This window comes from Cyprinodon tularosa, unplaced genomic scaffold, assembly GCF_016077235.1.
Source record: "Cyprinodon tularosa strain WSP-4 unplaced genomic scaffold, ASM1607723v1 ctg239, whole genome shotgun sequence".
In the NCBI taxonomy this organism is placed as follows: Eukaryota; Metazoa; Chordata; class Actinopteri; order Cyprinodontiformes; family Cyprinodontidae; genus Cyprinodon; species Cyprinodon tularosa.
In genome coordinates, this window is record NW_024038892.1 from 1,805,999 (window position 1) to 1,823,231 (window position 17,233).

The 17,233-nt window shown below is 35.5% G+C and overlaps 2 protein-coding genes across 3 annotated transcripts; both read right to left on the bottom strand.

The window, feature by feature from the left end:
• Positions 1-1,256: 1,256 nt before the first annotated feature.
• Positions 1,257-13,227, bottom strand: csad (cysteine sulfinic acid decarboxylase). Of its 2 annotated transcripts, none has more exons than XM_038287424.1 (14): positions 9,082-9,231; positions 8,831-8,973; positions 8,611-8,737; positions 8,442-8,532; positions 6,361-6,583; positions 5,869-5,948; positions 5,630-5,684; positions 3,729-3,845; positions 3,543-3,607; positions 3,314-3,395; positions 3,034-3,233; positions 1,974-2,025; positions 1,789-1,878; positions 1,257-1,588 (listed from the first exon to the last, which is right to left on the bottom strand). In XM_038287424.1, exons 1-14 carry the CDS (start codon positions 9,179-9,181, stop codon positions 1,415-1,417), a joined length of 1,599 nt encoding a protein of 532 aa, XP_038143352.1. In that variant the 5' UTR covers positions 9,182-9,231; the 3' UTR covers positions 1,257-1,414. The 2 variants fall into 2 exon arrangements, with proteins under 2 accessions (XP_038143352.1, XP_038143353.1); XM_038287425.1 differs by lacking the exon at positions 9,082-9,231 and adding an exon at positions 13,098-13,227 and having other exon boundaries at positions 1,258-1,588.
• On the bottom strand, positions 10,095-13,223 carry zgc:174906 (uncharacterized protein LOC571548 homolog). The gene is made up of 4 exons (XM_038287427.1): positions 13,099-13,223; positions 11,400-11,729; positions 11,248-11,301; positions 10,095-11,167 (listed from the first exon to the last, which is right to left on the bottom strand). The coding sequence occupies exons 2-4, from the start codon at positions 11,713-11,715 to the stop codon at positions 10,887-10,889; spliced, it is 651 nt and encodes a 216-aa protein (XP_038143355.1). The 5' UTR covers positions 11,716-11,729; positions 13,099-13,223; the 3' UTR covers positions 10,095-10,886.
• Positions 13,228-17,233: the final 4,006 nt, after the last annotated feature.

A 17,233-nucleotide genomic window follows, 5' to 3' on the forward strand; every position in this document is an offset into this window, starting at 1 on the left:
TAATGTTTGTATATTGATGTGCAAAGAAGACCTGCAGCCACACGGCCCTTACTGGAACCAGTTTGACACCCCTGATCTACACTGTTCCAACAGGAACATGCACAACATCCATATTTTCTAAATAAAGACAAACTTTACTTTCCTGCAGCCTTTGCTAACAAATAGACGCATATATTTAAACATCTACGCTGTGTAAAAAAAATGTATAGTGGGCAAAATTCTTTTAGGTTTGAGTTCTGGGGCAAACATATTTCAGTTGTCATTACCTACTTTTATCAATAACCATTCTGAAAAAAAAAGATATTTAAATATACTAATATCCACATTTAATGAATTTTTATGTTATTAAAGTAGTTATTTAGCTATGATTTCACTGAAGACTCCTAGATGACCTGCAGATGCATGCAATTTTTATCTTTACCCCAAATAATTAAAAAGGTAGTTCTGAAAAGAGCATGAATTCTATATCTATCATCTTTAATGTTTGTATATTGATGTGCAAAGAAGACCTGCAGCCACACGGCCCTTACTGGAACCAGTTTGACACCCCTGATCTACACTGTTCCAACAGGAACATGCACAACATCCATATTTTCTAAATAAAGACAAACTTTACTTTCCTGCAGCCTTTGCTAACAAATAGACGCATATATTTAAACATCTACGCTGTGTAAAAAAAATGTATAGTGGGCAAAATTCTTTTAGGTTTGAGTTCTGGGGCAAACATATTTCAGTTGTCATTACCTACTTTTATCAATAACCATTCTGAAAAAAAAGATATTTAAATATACTAATATCCACATTTAATGAATTTTTATGTTATTAAAGTAGTTATTTAGCTATGATTTCACTGAAGACTCCTAGATGACCTGCAGATGCATGCAATTTTTATCTTTACCCCAAATAATTAAAAAGGTAGTTCTGAAAAGAGCATGAATTCTATATCTATCATCTTTAATGTTTGTATATTGATGTGCATGATTAACTGTAGTGTTTCTGTTGTCAAGTAGTTGTTATTATATTAACATATTGATATTACAAATTTTAATGTTTAATAAGTTTGAACATTCCCCTTCAGAGTATTACTGCTGCCACAGTCTGTATTAGAACCAAAAATGGTAGGGGTGGCCATAGGGGTGGCCAATGATTGGCTAAGGGTGGCCATGTCCACCCCTGGCCTCCCATCTAGCCCCGCCCCTTAAAATACAGGGAACAAAGATAAATGTAAAGAAAGTCAGACATACCACAACACTTATTTATTTGTTCATCTATCCAGTTGTGATGCAATATGTGTGATGTTATACAACTATACTTATACAGCAGGTTTAGAAAAAAAAAACAAAAAAAAACAATTAGTATTTTAGAATTAGTATTTTTTATGTTTAACCATTTTATGTGGCTACAATTATTTCTGTCACAAATCTTTTCCCAGTCTCTCTATTTCATCAAGGAAGAAGTCCATGTCTGCTTGGGAAATCAGGGGGGAAAAAACTGTTATGCGGAAAAAATTGACCCTGTCTCCAAGAGGTTGGTAGCCGACCATCATAGTGCCTTGCTTCATCATGCGTTCCTTGATTACTGGAGCAACCTATTCATAAAAAACAAACAAACAATTATACCATTTATAACTAGAATTAATTTTTTTAAAAAGAACGCTTTTCATTGTTACAAGCTAAAGCTAAATTTTTACACAGATGTGTATAAATTACTTTAGGGGAAACATTTACTCAGAAATATCAAAACATAATAATGTCAGTTTTCAGCGATGTCCCTGAAAGAGAAATTTACCTTAGCCAGTCTGCTCTGATAGTCAGCATTTTTTTCCTTCCCTCTCAGACTCGGTGGAATGAACCAAAAGCACACATTCACAAACTCTGGCTGTGCACGGGGGACATTTTTAACATACAGTATAGCAAGTAAAAAAACAACAACACCATATTAATATATATTGTTTTCTTTAAATGTGAACTTACCTCTCTCAGAAGTTGGAACCCATCTCTTTTCTTCATTTGATCCACTAAATACCTGTTCAAAATAACAAGTCTTTTCAATACTTATTATTCAATACTTTGATTTGCCATTAAGTTTTGTAAGAAACTGCAAACAAGAAGAAAGATTTGTTTTTAGTGTATTAATTATAGTCTTACAAGTATTTAACTTTTTAAAAGTTTTGGAGAAAATGGGTGCTCAAAATTTAATTTACTAAAATAAACTACAGATAGTGGGAAGATCTATGGTTCACCTCTTTTTCGGATAATAACTGATGCTGATGTGGAACACTGTTGGAAAACATTTGGTTTCTTTGACAAACCACATATTATTCAGGTTTGATGTTTTATTATTAAAAATCTTGAGCACAGATGCAACAAAACATGTAAGGATTTAGCTAAAAGCTTAGACAAATCAGACACTGTTTCCCACCTCATGCAGTTTTCTGCTCCTTTACTGCAATCTTTTGGTCAAAAGCAGTGTGCACTAAAACAAAGCTGCTAAAATGGTTGGACTGCTACACTTTAAACCATAAGAAAACCCAGAACCATGTTTTTCAATTGTTTTTATTTTATTTTAATTTATTAGAACAACACAAGTATTGTAGATATCATGGTTTGTTTGTCTTTTTTAAAATATCTTGACTACACTTTATTGAAAGCTTTTTTTTCATGTAATTCAAACTTCCACCAAGGGTTTCATCTTATTAATTAGCTTATGCTGTAAATGTCACCATGTGCACAATCATATGCTAAAGAATTTATTACCCAAAATAAACAACAAACTACAACATTTAAACTATAAAAGCCCTAGAAGAATATATATTTACTGATATTAAAAGTGTAGAACAAATGACTCATCCATTTTCTTGTGATCAGTTGCCACGAGCGCTTGGTTTTATGGAAAAATATCAGAATGAACAAACACAAAAAAAAAATCTAAATTATTAGCTATATTAGCAATGATTTTTGAACTATTTAAAATTCAGATTGCATAAATGCATTATTTACTTCGATTTTGTTTCTTTTTTTATTTTTCTCATACCTTGCATGTAGAAAGGCTTTGTCTACACGCTGTTCCAATCCAGTAGAGCCGATGGCTTTCCACATCAGCCACAGCTTCAGACAGTCAACTTTGCGGCTGCACTGCAAAGACTTATCCCCGATGTCCAGATTCACATCGTAAAATTTGTCTTGCTGGAACAGATATGCTGCATTTGCACTGTGGCACTTCTTCAGTAAGTTCTGTGGAAAAGAAAATTTAAAATGAAAAAACTTCAATACAAACATTTTTATAAAAATATAAAATGAGGTATAAATCAAACCGTGGTATCCTTAAGCAGCAAAACAGAGCACTGCAGGCCAGCAACCAGCATCTTGTGTGGATTCCAGGCTACTGAGTTTGCTCTAGTGACAAATGGATATAAACAGAATAACATTCACGGGCCCACATAGCTTACCTGCAGACATAACCGACCTTTATCACATTGTACAAATAAGAAATCACAAACTAAACCTTAAACAAAGCATTAGGTATATCAAGTAAATCAATACCTGTGAACTCCTTCCATCAGATGTCTGTGTTTCTTGGAAAACAGCACACTTCCTCCCCAGGCAGCCTGAGACAAGTGACGAAACAACAAAAAGGATAGAAATACACTCAGTATAAAAAAAAAACAATGAAGCACTTGCAATATCTTCAACGACTTCAACATGAAGTATATTCCCATAAAGACTCACGTCAACGTGCAGCCACAGCTTGTGTTTGTCACAAACATCAGCTATGCGATCCAGCGGATCAAAAGCCCCCTGCACTGTAGTGCCTGCGGTGCAGCTCACAAGGAAAGGCACACTACCCTGGTAGAAGGAAAGACTATTTGATTATGCTTTGCAAACCTTTCATACCAAATAAACTATTGCACATATTGTCAATCACAACCACAAAGTCTAATGTATTCTTAACACTTTTAGTTGATAGACCAACATAAAGCAGTAAATAATCATGACCAGTTGGAAATGCACAGATGCATGATTAAACAAAATCCAAAGCAACCAATTACCTACAGTTGTTTTCAAATATTTAAAACGAGAACTTTGAACGTAAAAAGGCAACATGAAGACCAGCGATCTCTTCAGGTGGTTTAGAGAAAGAGCTGTGGTAAGGTTTCAGAGCAGGTTTTTTATTTAAAAAAAAAAAATAAAAAAAACCCAAACATCTCCAGCTTTGAATATCTTCTAGAGCTTTGTTAAATCAATCATCTAAAAATGAAAAGCTACCAAGACATTGCTGCCCATCTAAATGACAGGTCACTGAATCAGAGCAGCCACAAGGCCAATGGTAACTCTGGAGGGGAAGATAACTGGATACACAATCTGTCTTCCACAACTGCCAACTTCCAACAACAATATATGGAAAAGTGCGAAAAAGCTGATTTGATCAGATGAGACCAAAACTAAACTTTGTTGAAATTCAATGGTTTATGTAGAGCAGAGGTAACACTGCACATTATAAACTAACCCATCCATGAAATATGGCTCTGGGAACATAATGCTGAGGGGATAGTTTTTTATCAAATGGGTTAATAAAAACTGGTCAGAGTAGATGGTCAGATAGACTGGGCCAAACACAGGGCAATCCCATAACAGAACTTAAAAAAAAAAATGCACATGTACAACCCTGTACCCCTCCAGAGAGGAAACACCTATTAAACGTGTGTTAGAGCATTAATGAGCCCATTTCTCCTCCTGCACCCTCCATTTAGAAGTTGCTGCTTGCATCGCTCATACAAGCTTACTTTCCTTAAGAAGATTTGCAATTTTTCCACTATGTCAGTATCTCAACCGGTAAGTGAAAATGGGGATGAGCACGTTGGACGGCCTTACGTAAACATGATTGACAATTAGGAGGACTGCTTACTTTGATGTTCTACCTGGAGAAAGAACACCCTCCACTATACCTTAATTCACTTTTTTAAGACTGTAGTCAGGCAAAGCTATAATCAAAGTATGTGTAAGAATGGCCAAGCCAAAGTCCAAGGCTAAATCCAGCAGATAATCTGTGGCACAATCTGGAAATCACTGTTCACAGAAATTCTCCATCCAATCTGACTGAGGCAGAACTATTCTCAAAAGACCGAACATGCCTCGATCATGCTGGTGAAGATTCTCAGTCATCCAGGTCATAGTCATTACAAAAAAGTAAAAAAAAAAAAAAACACTGAGTCAGAATTAGTGTTGAGTTCAAAGCTTTATATAGTAGTCCAACAACTTGTTTTGGCTTAGAAAACATGCAAATTGAACCAATTGGTCCAGTCAATTGTTTTTTTTTTTTAACTTTTTTTGAATTCCTTGATCATCTCCCTACAAACCTGCTGTTGCAGCAAAAGATAAACATACAAAGTACTCAAAGTCAAAAATTACAAATGCACGTCACTCTTCTAAGATTTTTATTTGTTGAAAAATAAGAAAATCATCTGTCTTTTACTTTCAATTTCAATCATGCACGAAAAATGTTTTGGTCCATCATGAAGCAGTGGTGAAAACTTATGCAGCACACTTTATCTCAGACATACACTGTTATATTGCATAATTGAAACATCAGTTTATCTGAACAAAGACAGACCACACTTCAGTACATTTACCTGAGATTTTGAAAGCTCTATTTTTTCATCCAGGTCTTCTGGAATCATGTGACCTCTGTGGTGAATTTAAACACATTGATAAGGACAGAAAAAGAGTGAGGTAATCATTTTATTTTAGTTATTAGAATCTATAAGAAATTAGCCTAAAAGTGTGAAGACTGTATTTGCTTTGGATAAACTCTGTGATTATGGCAGGAAATTTCTAAAGAATAGTTTGTGTAAAAAAAAAAAAAAATTACCCATCATCCACTTTCACCAAGATGACATTATCCATTCCCAAACCCAGAAATGCAGCACCCTTCTTTACAGAGTAATGGCTCTGAAAAACATGGCAGGCCGTAAAATATTTGGACAGGAATCTAAACAGGAATACTGCAAAGCAGGACAAATATTTGGAAGACAGACACACTTTTCTAAGCAAGTTCGAGCTTCTGCCTGTACTAAACTTCTGAAAAATCTGAGTTTTATGGATTTTTCTCAGAATTTACTGGCTTAGTTTTATAGTAGCGAAGATTTACCAGAGTCACATAGTCAGTGCCAAAGTAAAAGAAACAAACAAAAATAACAAATTACTTTTTTCTCTTGTTAAAGCCAGCCTATTTTGACAAAGCAAAGTCTAAACAAAGAAAATATATTTTGTCTTGCTTCTAGCTTATGGTGGCCGATTTTCATTCTGAACATAAAGCATGTTTCATCATCTCAGTCATACAGGGCTATACGGCCCCTCATACCTCCGGTGATGTAAAGACGGTCAGTCGCGGGAGACTCCACAGGCCCTGGCTTTTAACCTCTGGGTAGAGTCTGTAGCGTGCGAGGTTCATGGCGTAATTGTTTGAGGTGGATCCTCCAGGGCAGAAAAGGCCGTCCCCTTCTGTCCAGCCCACCAGCTTACGGAGCCCTCTGAGCACCTCAGCCTCCATCAATATAAAGACTGGTGCAACTTCATAGGTGAAGCTGTAGATTACAATTACAGAGTCTGATCATTTGTCTTATAATTTATCTAATCTGAAAAGGAGCAAAGTGATTGCAGAAGGGAGGAAATAAATAGTGTAATTAGCTCCATTCTATCATTCTTTCTTCAGTCTTATGAAAATTTACCTATGAAATGAAAATGAAATTATACCTATGTGAGGAGATCATAACTGACTACCAAAAAATTAGTTTGGAAAGAAAAAAATACAGAAATAATGATGCAGCTCATCAAAATAAAATGAAAACAATTCATAGGAATTTAATCTGGTGCTACACAGAACTGGATTTGGATAATCCTGGGAAATCTCTGGCCACAAGGGAGCAGGATGAAACCTGATGTAGAATGATTTCCTCCTTTTTATAATAAATATAATCTCAAAATTGAAAAGTAATGTTATTCTGTAATAGAAATCCCTCTGTTACTGAAGCACACACACTAAAACCAATAAAGCTTTACTCTCAGACACATTTTACATTTCTTAATGAAATCAGTGTTTTATATTCTATATTTCAAAATGGACAAACATAAAGTAGATAAAATATTTGGCCATTACAAAGAATACAAAAAAAAAAAGATATAGCAGTGTTGTCGTTCTTCCACACACGTCTTTATATAAAGTCCAGAAAGGTTCATATAAAGAGAAGGTCTCATCTCAACATAGGATCCTCATCCTCATTTCTGCTGCCAAACATGGATTGAAGCCAATTTGAAAGGGATTTTCTTATGTTTTCTCATTGCCAGTCTTCATTAATGGCCATATCTGGGGTGTTTTACCTCTCTAGTTAATACTACTTCCACCTGAGCTGTAGATTTCTGCTAATCCTCCAGAGTAAGTGGAGTAGGTGGTTTGCTTTTGTCAAAATCTTTCCATTTTGAAATTTTTGATGGAACACCGCTCTTCCAGTGTTTTATATTGTTTCATAACCTAAACGTGTTTAAGGTGTTATAACTCAAGCCTACTTTAAATGTCAACATGGAGAGATTACTCTCCAAGATTTGTGCAGGAAACCAAATTTAAGGTATCAGAATAAAATGGGCTGAATATGTTTTTACATCGGACTTTGTTCCTCCATTTCATATTTTGATGGGAAAAATCTATCTCCTATTTATGTCCTTATGCATATATTTATATAGGTATATATATATATATATATATATATATATATATATATATATATATATATATATAGGTGTGTTTGGATACAAGAAATACTTATTCCCATAACAAGCTGGATCTTTTCTCAAGGTTTATTCACAACGTTACTGTTTAACCAAAGTGTCTGTAATTTGTTTTGACTCTGTCTACTTTCCATTACTTTAAGTAAGGGAAACAAACCCTGTCCAGATCAGAACAAGGCTGATTACCATGCAATAAGGGCTGTATGATGTCTTAAATGCAGGGTGAAATCCATTGATCTTCATTTGTTTAACTTGACTGAATAGTTGAATATTTTTCCCCCCACAAAAATATTTATGTACTATTGTTTGTTGGACTATCCCAAAAGATCTTAATAAAATCCACTGATGTTTGTTTTAGATCTTGATAAAAATGTGAATAAAACCAGGAAACTCATTAAACTCTTTGAAGATAGAGCACACATGAAGCCAATACATTTCTGATTTTGGAAGTGAAGGACTCTGAGGTCGTAAAGCTTACTATCTACCACCATATCCTTAAAATACCCCCACAGATTATCTGTTATGTAAAACTTTTGAGCATAGCTCATCCAAAGTTAACGCGATCACCAATCAGAAGAACGTAATGGTGAAATGGAAAAAATAAATAATCTGACAGGAGAATGAGTAGTTTCAGTCGTAGCAGTATTTTCTGTCTCTTACAGATTAGTGTTGAGGGCTTCAGAGAGGAAACGTCCAGCCAAAGAATGATAATCAACACCACCGTACTGCTGATTGAAGAAACGTGGATGACCTGTAAAGACAGTCAAACACCCCCAACAGAGTCAATGAAAATGATGATAAACGGTTTTGTTTTTCTTCCAGATCTTACTTGTTTTAATGCTGTACTTTGCAACATCTTTCACTCTCTGTAGGACTCTTTCCTGGGGCTCGCCGTTCTCTCTCAGCTCCAGATCCAGCAGCAGGGCTAGCTCCTCTGGCTCTTTCCATTCACACACCTGCATCAGGGATACAGAAAATAAGAATTTTAGATTCAGAACAGCAGCTGTAATCTGACAGGAGGTATTTCTGGTGCTTTGCTGTCTAGAGACCTTCTCCTTGACATCTGTGCCTTTGCAGAGCACCTCCTCCACAATAATTTTAAAGGCTTCATGAAGGAAGAGTTGTCCCTCTGTGTGGTTAATCAGAGGATCGCTCAGGTCACCAATGGTTGGTTCCATCATCTGTCCGTCTGCTGTTAAAACAGTTGCAAAGATTTAATACAAAGAAAAACAGACAGATGCTTTACTTACAGGGAAATTGAGATATTTTTGCCATAATTAGATTCAGTAAGCTGGCAAACCTCTGCTACTGCTGTGAATTGTGCACGCAGAAAGAAAAGAGAATCCTTCTAAGATGCAAAGGTGAAAAACAATGAAGGAGGACCTCAACCTTTGTCCCATAGTGAAAGTTAATCAATTATGTGTGAAACTAGTCAGGAGAGAGGGAGAAACAGTTGAGTTCAGTGACTTATTACATGTCTGCCATATGAGAAATCTAATCACGCTTTGTGTGAATTTTTCATGAACAAAGTCCGGTTTTAATTGATTCTCATCAGTTCACAACCACATGTGATTTAACTGTCAGATAACATTTCACATTAAAAATGAAAAAGACAGCTACTTAAGTTAATTGAATTCCACTTATGCATTTTAAATGAATGAAATTTCAAGATTGTAGCATACTGTGTCTGCTTAAAGTCAGCCCTGCTAAAGATGCATAAAAAAAACACTTATTTTTATTTTGAATAGATGTATTTGGCTAGTTGTGGTTCATATCATGTTAATGTTTTTTTTCTTTCAGGACAAAATTAGTGGGGCTCTACGATCATTGCTGTTGCAGTACCGTAGTCAGTAGTGCAGCACATAGTCTTCTGTGAGATTTCACAAGACTGAAACAAAGCATTTAATATTTGCCTGTTTCTCTTTACAAGGTGATCTCTTATGCATCTTATCTTTAGCTCACCAGTCATTTCCTGTAGAATTTAGGTCTGATAGGTCTCGGGCTTTGATCTATTTGAAGCATTTCTGTGCAGATTTTGCCAAATATTTAAGTCATTACATTCTTTAAAGACCATCAATGATTCATTTGTTAGTTTATTGATGATGCAAAGTAAAAATTTTTATTTCTTGAAGCCATGTACTCAAACAAGCTGTCTAGGAATCCCCAGGATTAAAGGAGGCCCATTTCATCACAGGTCTGTCTCGGTACATATCAGTTGGTATGAAGTGCATATTTTTTTACTTATTTGTCCTTTAAAGGTGCTACAGAACTAGAATGCTTTTGGCAGTCTAAGCAAAATTCTCAGTCAAAACATTTAAGGAAGAATGGGCCTTTTTAATAGTGTCACCTCTAAACAAGCATCTAGACAACAGCAGGTATGTGAGACAGCCTTAACAGATCAAGAAATGATTTGCCTTTATCTTGCAATGATCATAGTGATCAGATAATTGTTATCAGATAGAAAGATTTAAGAAGGTAATGAACATTTTAATAATCCAAAAACAGTAAAGCATCCTTACGACACATTAATTTTACATTTGTAAAGGGTTGCAACAATTAGGCCACCACTAATTATAAGGTCTAGGGTTTCCGCAAAACTAGATAAGTATAACATAAGTTTTTCAACATTAAGTTCTATTAAAATGTTTCTTAAGACTTAAACTTAACTTAAATATGAAAAAAACAAATAAAAAGAAATTCTAAATTATGATCACTAATACTCTGAGAATGAGAAAATTAACAAAAGTTAAAATTTATTACCGTACATTATTTTCAAGTCGTTACAAAAATACATACAAAAATATAGGAGGAGAATTTATTTCCACTCTAAATCCAAGTTTCTTTTAACAGTAAATAATAAAAAAGGTCAAAACAATCAAATCAACAATCAAAGCTCCTTTTCTTTTTTTGATTCAAAATAGAAAGGATCCCTTTTAGAACTCAAATTTTGTAAACAAATGTGCACAATTGGTTCCTGATGTTTGAAAGTCAAATCTTAGCATAGTTATGTATTATTATTATTAGTATGTACTGAGAAACTCAATTAATTCCAGTAAAAAAACATTTCCAATTAAAAATATCTGGTGTCTCTTGTTGAAAAAGATATTAGTCATTCTCCAACAGGAAGTCAATGCTCTCAGAAGGCACGTCTAAGTCATTCTGACTCAGGAGGGAATGCAGGTAAGCAGCAGTGGCTTCTTCTCTCTTCTGATTGCGCCAGTATCGGAGCATGGCGAAGACTCGTTCCACATGGATTCTTGTCTCCTCTTCAAACTGTTCCAACCTCACAGACGGGATGTCCAGAGCCAGTCTGCCAATCTCCCTCCAAGAACTGCCAATACCCCTAGCCACCTTCATCAGCTGCTTCTCTGTAACCTTACAACAGCCTGTGAAACAACGACAGGCAGATGTTTTAGAAGTTGCTCTGACTGAAAGATGGCATACATTTAACTGGAAAGTGACTCACCATTGGGGCGGACCTTTTTAGTTGGAATTTGATCTTCAGATTCAGACTCTTGAACTTGTAAATAAAGGAATAAAGGACATGTTCGTATTTAGCATGAAATCACCATTTATTGAAACATTTTAAAGCACAGAAGCGTTTAATTTGCTTTGTACCTGATAACGGTGTTTTGACATGCAGATCTTTAACAAAAGCAAGCATAGGAAAAGTCTCCTGCATGTCCTGTTCCTGCAGTAGGTCCAGCATTCCTCGTGCTGCTTTAGGTCCTCTTTGGATAACATGATCCAAAAGGTCTCGCACTTTTTCACTAGGAACGCGACATGATTTAATCCGCTCGTAGCCTTTATCAGAAGGTAGATCACAAGAATGTGCAGACTGCAGGACAAAATCTGCATCCGAACTGAGAATCTTTATCAGCTTCGCCTTGTGGCGTTTTAGCAGCTGAACTACATCTGCAGCTTCCTCCGCCATGACTGAATGATCTCGTGGATAAACAATGGAAGAAATGCAACGTTAGATTATTATTTACCAAGACAATCAATGACTGTAGAGTTTCAACGAATAGAAAATGCTCCAAATGCTAGCTAACCCTCTCTTTAAGAAACAGATTAAAGGGATATTCCGCTAGTTTTAACCAGTTTTTCATACCTCTGTTTCTAAGCAGTTTAAATGCTAAATTATTTAAAACGATAAATCTCGAAATCCTTATTTTTACTTATTTTACTTATGGTTTATTTTGTGATTTTTTTGAAATATTTGTCATCATTTAGACTAAAAAAATATTTTAAGGTGTCTTATATCAACACCTTAAAACAGGTCCTGCAATCTTTAAAGTCTTACAATTATTTTGTTTTTTCTCAATTTATGTTATTTTAATGGTCCTGTTTACATTTTGCAAATTTTTAAAAGTAAAACGCATCACATTTGAACTCACCAATCAATCTCCAGCCTTTTTTGCATCAACAGCATTGGGACATATTTTATGAGCACTAATTTTCTGTTTTCAAGAGATTTTCACAGCTTTTACTTTGCTAACATGTTTTTTATTAACAAACTCAGAGACAAGATGAATATGAGCTTATTAGATGCTTTATTATCATGCTGTTAATGTTTGCATTTGATCAAAACATTATTTTAAAATGATATATTTTGCAGATCATATCATTAACATTAATGTAGAATAATCCCATCCTGCTTGAGTTGTCAGATTAAGGCAGATTTGGTCCTGTGCAAACTCGCTTTAAACTTAAAACCTTGGTGTCTTTCTTGAGATTTTATCTATGTAATAAAGGTTTGTAAATTACAGCTGTTTTATAGAAACTTGACAAGCATCTAGTGTTTTATTTAATCCATCCCAGGATAATCCAACCTGTCATTAATGTCTAGTAATCATTAGTAGATATGTAGATATAATGTTGATAAACCAAAAAAAAGCTTCTTTATTTTTTTTTTACATTTCTAAAGAATTTTACATATCACTATTTTATATTATCTATCAATGCAGGCTAGATTATTTTAATCCATGTTTGCTTTTAGTAGTTTTAGCCCCTTGAAATGCTCTCTTGATGAAAGAAACAAAACAAAAACCCACAATAAATCGCCTAAAACCCTATAACTCTGTGTCTTGGATGCGTAATCCTGTTTTTGTCAATAATTTCTGGAGCAGATCGGAGTCCAAAGGAAATGAGGGGTTACTTCTTTCCCACCATGTATCGGATCTTAAACTGTGACTAAAATGGATGCCAACCTCAGCTTGGAGCGATCCTGTTTATGCTTTTGGTCTCAATTGTTTTCACTCAATTGTTATCCCGATAATGAGAAAACAATCAACGCTTATCTGCACACATCCTTACCATTAACCTTCACAACAGCAGCAATCGAAGCGGAGGGAAAACAGGAGAAGAAACTTCGTCCTTCTCGCTACTTCCTCCTCCTTGTTCCTCTGCAGCCTCTAAAAAGTAGCATTTGTTTGAATGAGTGTGCTCTTTGTCTCCATCTAACGGACTAATCGTGTAACTGCAGCAACCTGAGAGGGGTTGCTGCCACCTAGTGGAGAAGATTATACATTACAGGTAATCTCAAAGTAGGACTCAGGAAATCCTTTATGCTTTCCCAAACACTAGTTAACAATAAATAAATAAGATCCCTCTATCTATCTTGTATATAAACTGCTAGCCTTTTTATAGTATAGTACATTAGGATTCAAGCAGCTGTTTTTATATCATATATTGGTGGTGTAAGCTAGATATGCTGACCTTTTGAAATTATACTTGTTTTGAGGAAGTGCTGACTGGGTATGCAGGTGAAATGGTTGCTGTATGTAAATATAACAAGACATTTCTCAATGTCTATGGGAATAAAAATGTTTGTATTTGTTTTAAAAAAAGACGTTTGATAGCCTATAAAAAAAAAAAAAAAAGAAGCTCATCCAGGTGACAAGGATTTGACAGTTTTCACTGGACTTTTTTGGTTCATTTAAAGTTTGCATTTTGGGTTCTCAGTTATGCTTTATTTTATTTTTGTTTTTGTTTTTATATTATATTTTTATTTGTTACTTGGTCTAGTTTTGGTCATTCTTTCACTTAACTGTAGGTTATGTTTTCCATGGCTTCAGTTATCTCATCCCTTCTCTTATCCTCTAGTTTCCCTGCTGTTCATAAGTTTTATTCCCCTTTAGCCTTATTTAAGTTCTTGTCTTGTTACAGTTAAACCCTGTTTTCCCTGGTTAATCTTTGTTGCTCCCAGTGCCCATTTCCTTTCCCCTTATTTCCTTTCTAGCTGTTTCTGTCCACACCTGCTCCCAATAAACTGATTACACCACTCTTTGTTCTGTCTACCTTATATGCTCCTCTGCAGTTAATCAGTGCTGGATTCTCTTTATTCTTATGTTTGTTTCTCCTAAGCGTGTCCTACTTCTGATTCCTGAGTTCCTCTGCTGAGCTCTGGATTTAATGCTTCTGTACCATCTCCCTCTTCACGAAATTTGAAAGTAATCCTCCCAGCCCTTTGTCTCTGCATTTGGGTCCTCTACAAAACTCCTCCATTCCTGACAGTCCAATTTGTAGTTTTTCAAAAGCCACGAGGAAACATCTGTAAGATGGTGCTCTGGGCAGAGGAGACAAAAGTTATTTTTTTTTTCTTTTTAATCATAGTGCAAAGGCATTTGAACCAGAGAACTGAAACTTTACCTCACCCTAAACCCACTATTCTAGAGCTGAAACTCAGTGGTGGTAGAATTGTGCTGTGAGGATAATTTTCTTTAAAACGGTCCGGGAAGATTGGCAGAGATAATGGGACAGCAGATTAAGCAAACCACACCATTTAAGTGTGTCTATTCACAAACATTTCCCACACAAGCTGCTTGAGCTGTTTTGAGAAGCTGAATGGGTTAAAGTTTTATTATGAATATATACAAAACTGGTAGAGACAATGCCCAAATGGCCTGCGGCTGCAAAAAAATTAATAAAAAATATCAATTTATAAAGTATTGATTCATGAGGGTTAAGTAAAAAAAGAATCACTTTTTTTTAGAATTTAGTTAAAAGAAAAACAGAAATCATATGAAGCATGTATCATTGCACTTTCTCATATGCTAGTTTGTGTTGATCTTACAAATAATAAAATAAAATGAAACATATTCATGTAATATGAAGGAATAAAAAAATTGATATATTTTTTAATAAGTATTCATGAATTTGGGCAATATAAAATGTATCTTTTTAAATTAGTAGCAAGCAGAATATTCCGTGAGCTGACACGCCCTGCTGCTGTAATCCATTATCTGTGTTAAACTGTAAACTAAACATTGCCTTTGTCTGAAGAAGCAAGAAAAAGCAGCATTTGAATGGAACGAGAAGAGTGCTGTGGCTCATTTTTGGAAATAGGGTTAAATTGTGTCGAATGAGAAGAAGACGCAGTCTGCACAGTGCGCAGTGGGCAGCACTGCTGCCTTGCAGCAAGAAGGTCTCGGTTTTACATCCCGGCCTGGACTCTTTCTGCGTGGATTTTGCATGTTCTCCCTGTGCATGTGTTTGTTATCTCCGGATACTCCGGCTTCCTCCGACAGTCAAAAAAACATGACTTAGGTTAACAGGCTTCTCTAAATTCTCCCTAGGTGTGAGTGTGTGCATGAATGATTGTTTGTCCTGTCTCTGTGTTACCCTGCGATGGACTGGAGACCTGTCCAGGGTGTACCCCACCTCTCGCCCATTGACAGCTGGAGATGGGTACCAGCACCCCTCGCAACACCAGCAGGAATAAGCGTGAAATGGATGGATGGATAGAGAAGGAGATGCATCCTGTGCAAAAGCAAATTTTTTAACAGTTTAATTACCTTTATGACAGTGAATTGTACTTTGAACTGTCTTGCTACTCAGATGTGTTATATAAATGAACTTGCTTGAACTTGGCCTGCGTAAATTGAAAACGTATAATTTTTTATCTTATCTCTGGCAATCAAATAGGAGGGATCCATACAGTATCATCGCAGTTCAGGCCTTCTGCCTCCTACAGGACAACAACCATCACCTAATAACATTCACATGTCTACTTTCCCTTTTTACCAGTCTTTTTCTGTAGAAAATGACAAATCAATATCTTATTCCAGGGCAGGTATTTGCTTTGTATGAGAGGAGAAAGCCTCTGGAGTCCTTTTCATCCAGACACAGTATAAACACACTCTGAGTCACTGTGTGTATTAGCTGACTGAATAAATCCAGTTTTCTCTGTGCATACAGTGGGTGGAAAGAGCAGAGTGAATAATCATTTATTCCTGTTATTTATTTTTACCCCCTTGTGAAAGTGCTGCAAAGAAGACAAACACACAATTTATCTACCTATATAAACTTCTAACGGCCTGATTGTGAGATGAAATGGAATTTCTTCTCAGTCACAGTTTTAGGAAGATGCACATCTGAAGCGAAAATGCATTCATCTGGTGATCTAAGAGAGTATGTAAGCATTCAGAGAGATTTCATGCCAAGCAATGCTTCCCTGAACTCAGTTTGCATCATATTACTTCAACACGAGGAAGCGTAGATTGTACAGAATATGACAATGAACTTAGTTTGGTGCTGATCAAGCACAATCCCGCCCCAAGTACTTCTCTTTTCAGGCCCCATCACACTTTCTTTCAAGTGGCAAACTCCACTCATATGTGTGAATGATATAATAGCTCACGCTCTCGACAGCCCTGATGGAGAGTAATGTGGTTTCTGTATGAGTTGCTTAAACTCCTTTCTACGGACCTCTGCACCTGGAAAATTGGGAATCTTTTTATTTTAGATTGTGAGATGTGCAACTGTGAGAGTGTGTGTTTTTCATTACTATGAGAATACCATTCAAGAGCATGCAAACACAGCAGCTTATACCTTCTTACCATAACACCCCAGAATTAGATTTGCATGTAAAAAAATGAAAATAAATTAAAAAGTAAAAGAGTCGACAAAATGCAAGAAAATATACAGTATTGCAACATCTATCTATCTATCTATCTATTGCTCGATGATGACAAGATTTTAAAGGGCCTCATAGATAGTTGTGTGTGCAGAATGGTCATGTCATGTGGTTTCAGGTTCAGGTGGGCAGGTTGTAGACATATTGTATTATTAATATAAACATACATATGAGCAGAACCACATTTTTTATCCAGCAGAAATGACTTTATTGCTTTTTAATATATGTAAATTTAAGATTTTTGCCTGCTGGGAAACACATGATATATATACATGTATTTACAACGTATTTGTATACATATATACATATTTATAAAAAGAAGTATTTTCACAACTTAACAGATTTTGCTCTTGCTTTTTTCTTACATCTGAATTAGCAAAATCAGTGTAACTGTTTTATCTGACATAAAGCTAGATATGTGAAATATAACCATTAACAATAAAAACAAAAAAACAGGAACTCTGTAAATGGATGATACCTGTTTAATGCAATGCCACTCATTGTCGAGTTATTTTGGGGTTTGTCTGCCTGAACT

What these genes read in the sequence shown, in the direction of transcription:
- zgc:174906 (XM_038287427.1), bottom strand. Translation starts at nt 11,715, where the DNA reads ATGGCGGAGGAAGCTGCAGATGTAGTTCAGCTGCTAAAACGCCACAAG. An exon ending in TGTCAAAACACCGTTATCAG is followed by an intron (nt 11,302 to 11,399) that starts GTACAAAGCAAA and finishes TTTATTTACAAG; the next exon opens with TTCAAGAGTCTGAATCTGAA. An exon ending in TAAAAAGGTCCGCCCCAATG is followed by an intron (nt 11,168 to 11,247) that starts GTGAGTCACTTT and finishes GTTGTTTCACAG; the next exon opens with GCTGTTGTAAGGTTACAGAG.
- csad (XM_038287424.1), bottom strand. Translation starts at nt 9,181, where the DNA reads ATGGGACAAAGGTTGAGGTCCTCCTTCATTGTTTTTCACCTTTGCATC. An exon ending in AATTCACAGCAGTAGCAGAG is followed by an intron (nt 8,974 to 9,081) that starts GTTTGCCAGCTT and finishes CTGTTTTAACAG; the next exon opens with CAGACGGACAGATGATGGAA. An exon ending in CTGATGGAAGGAGTTCACAG is followed by an intron (nt 3,396 to 3,542) that starts GTATTGATTTAC and finishes ATTTGTCACTAG; the next exon opens with AGCAAACTCAGTAGCCTGGA.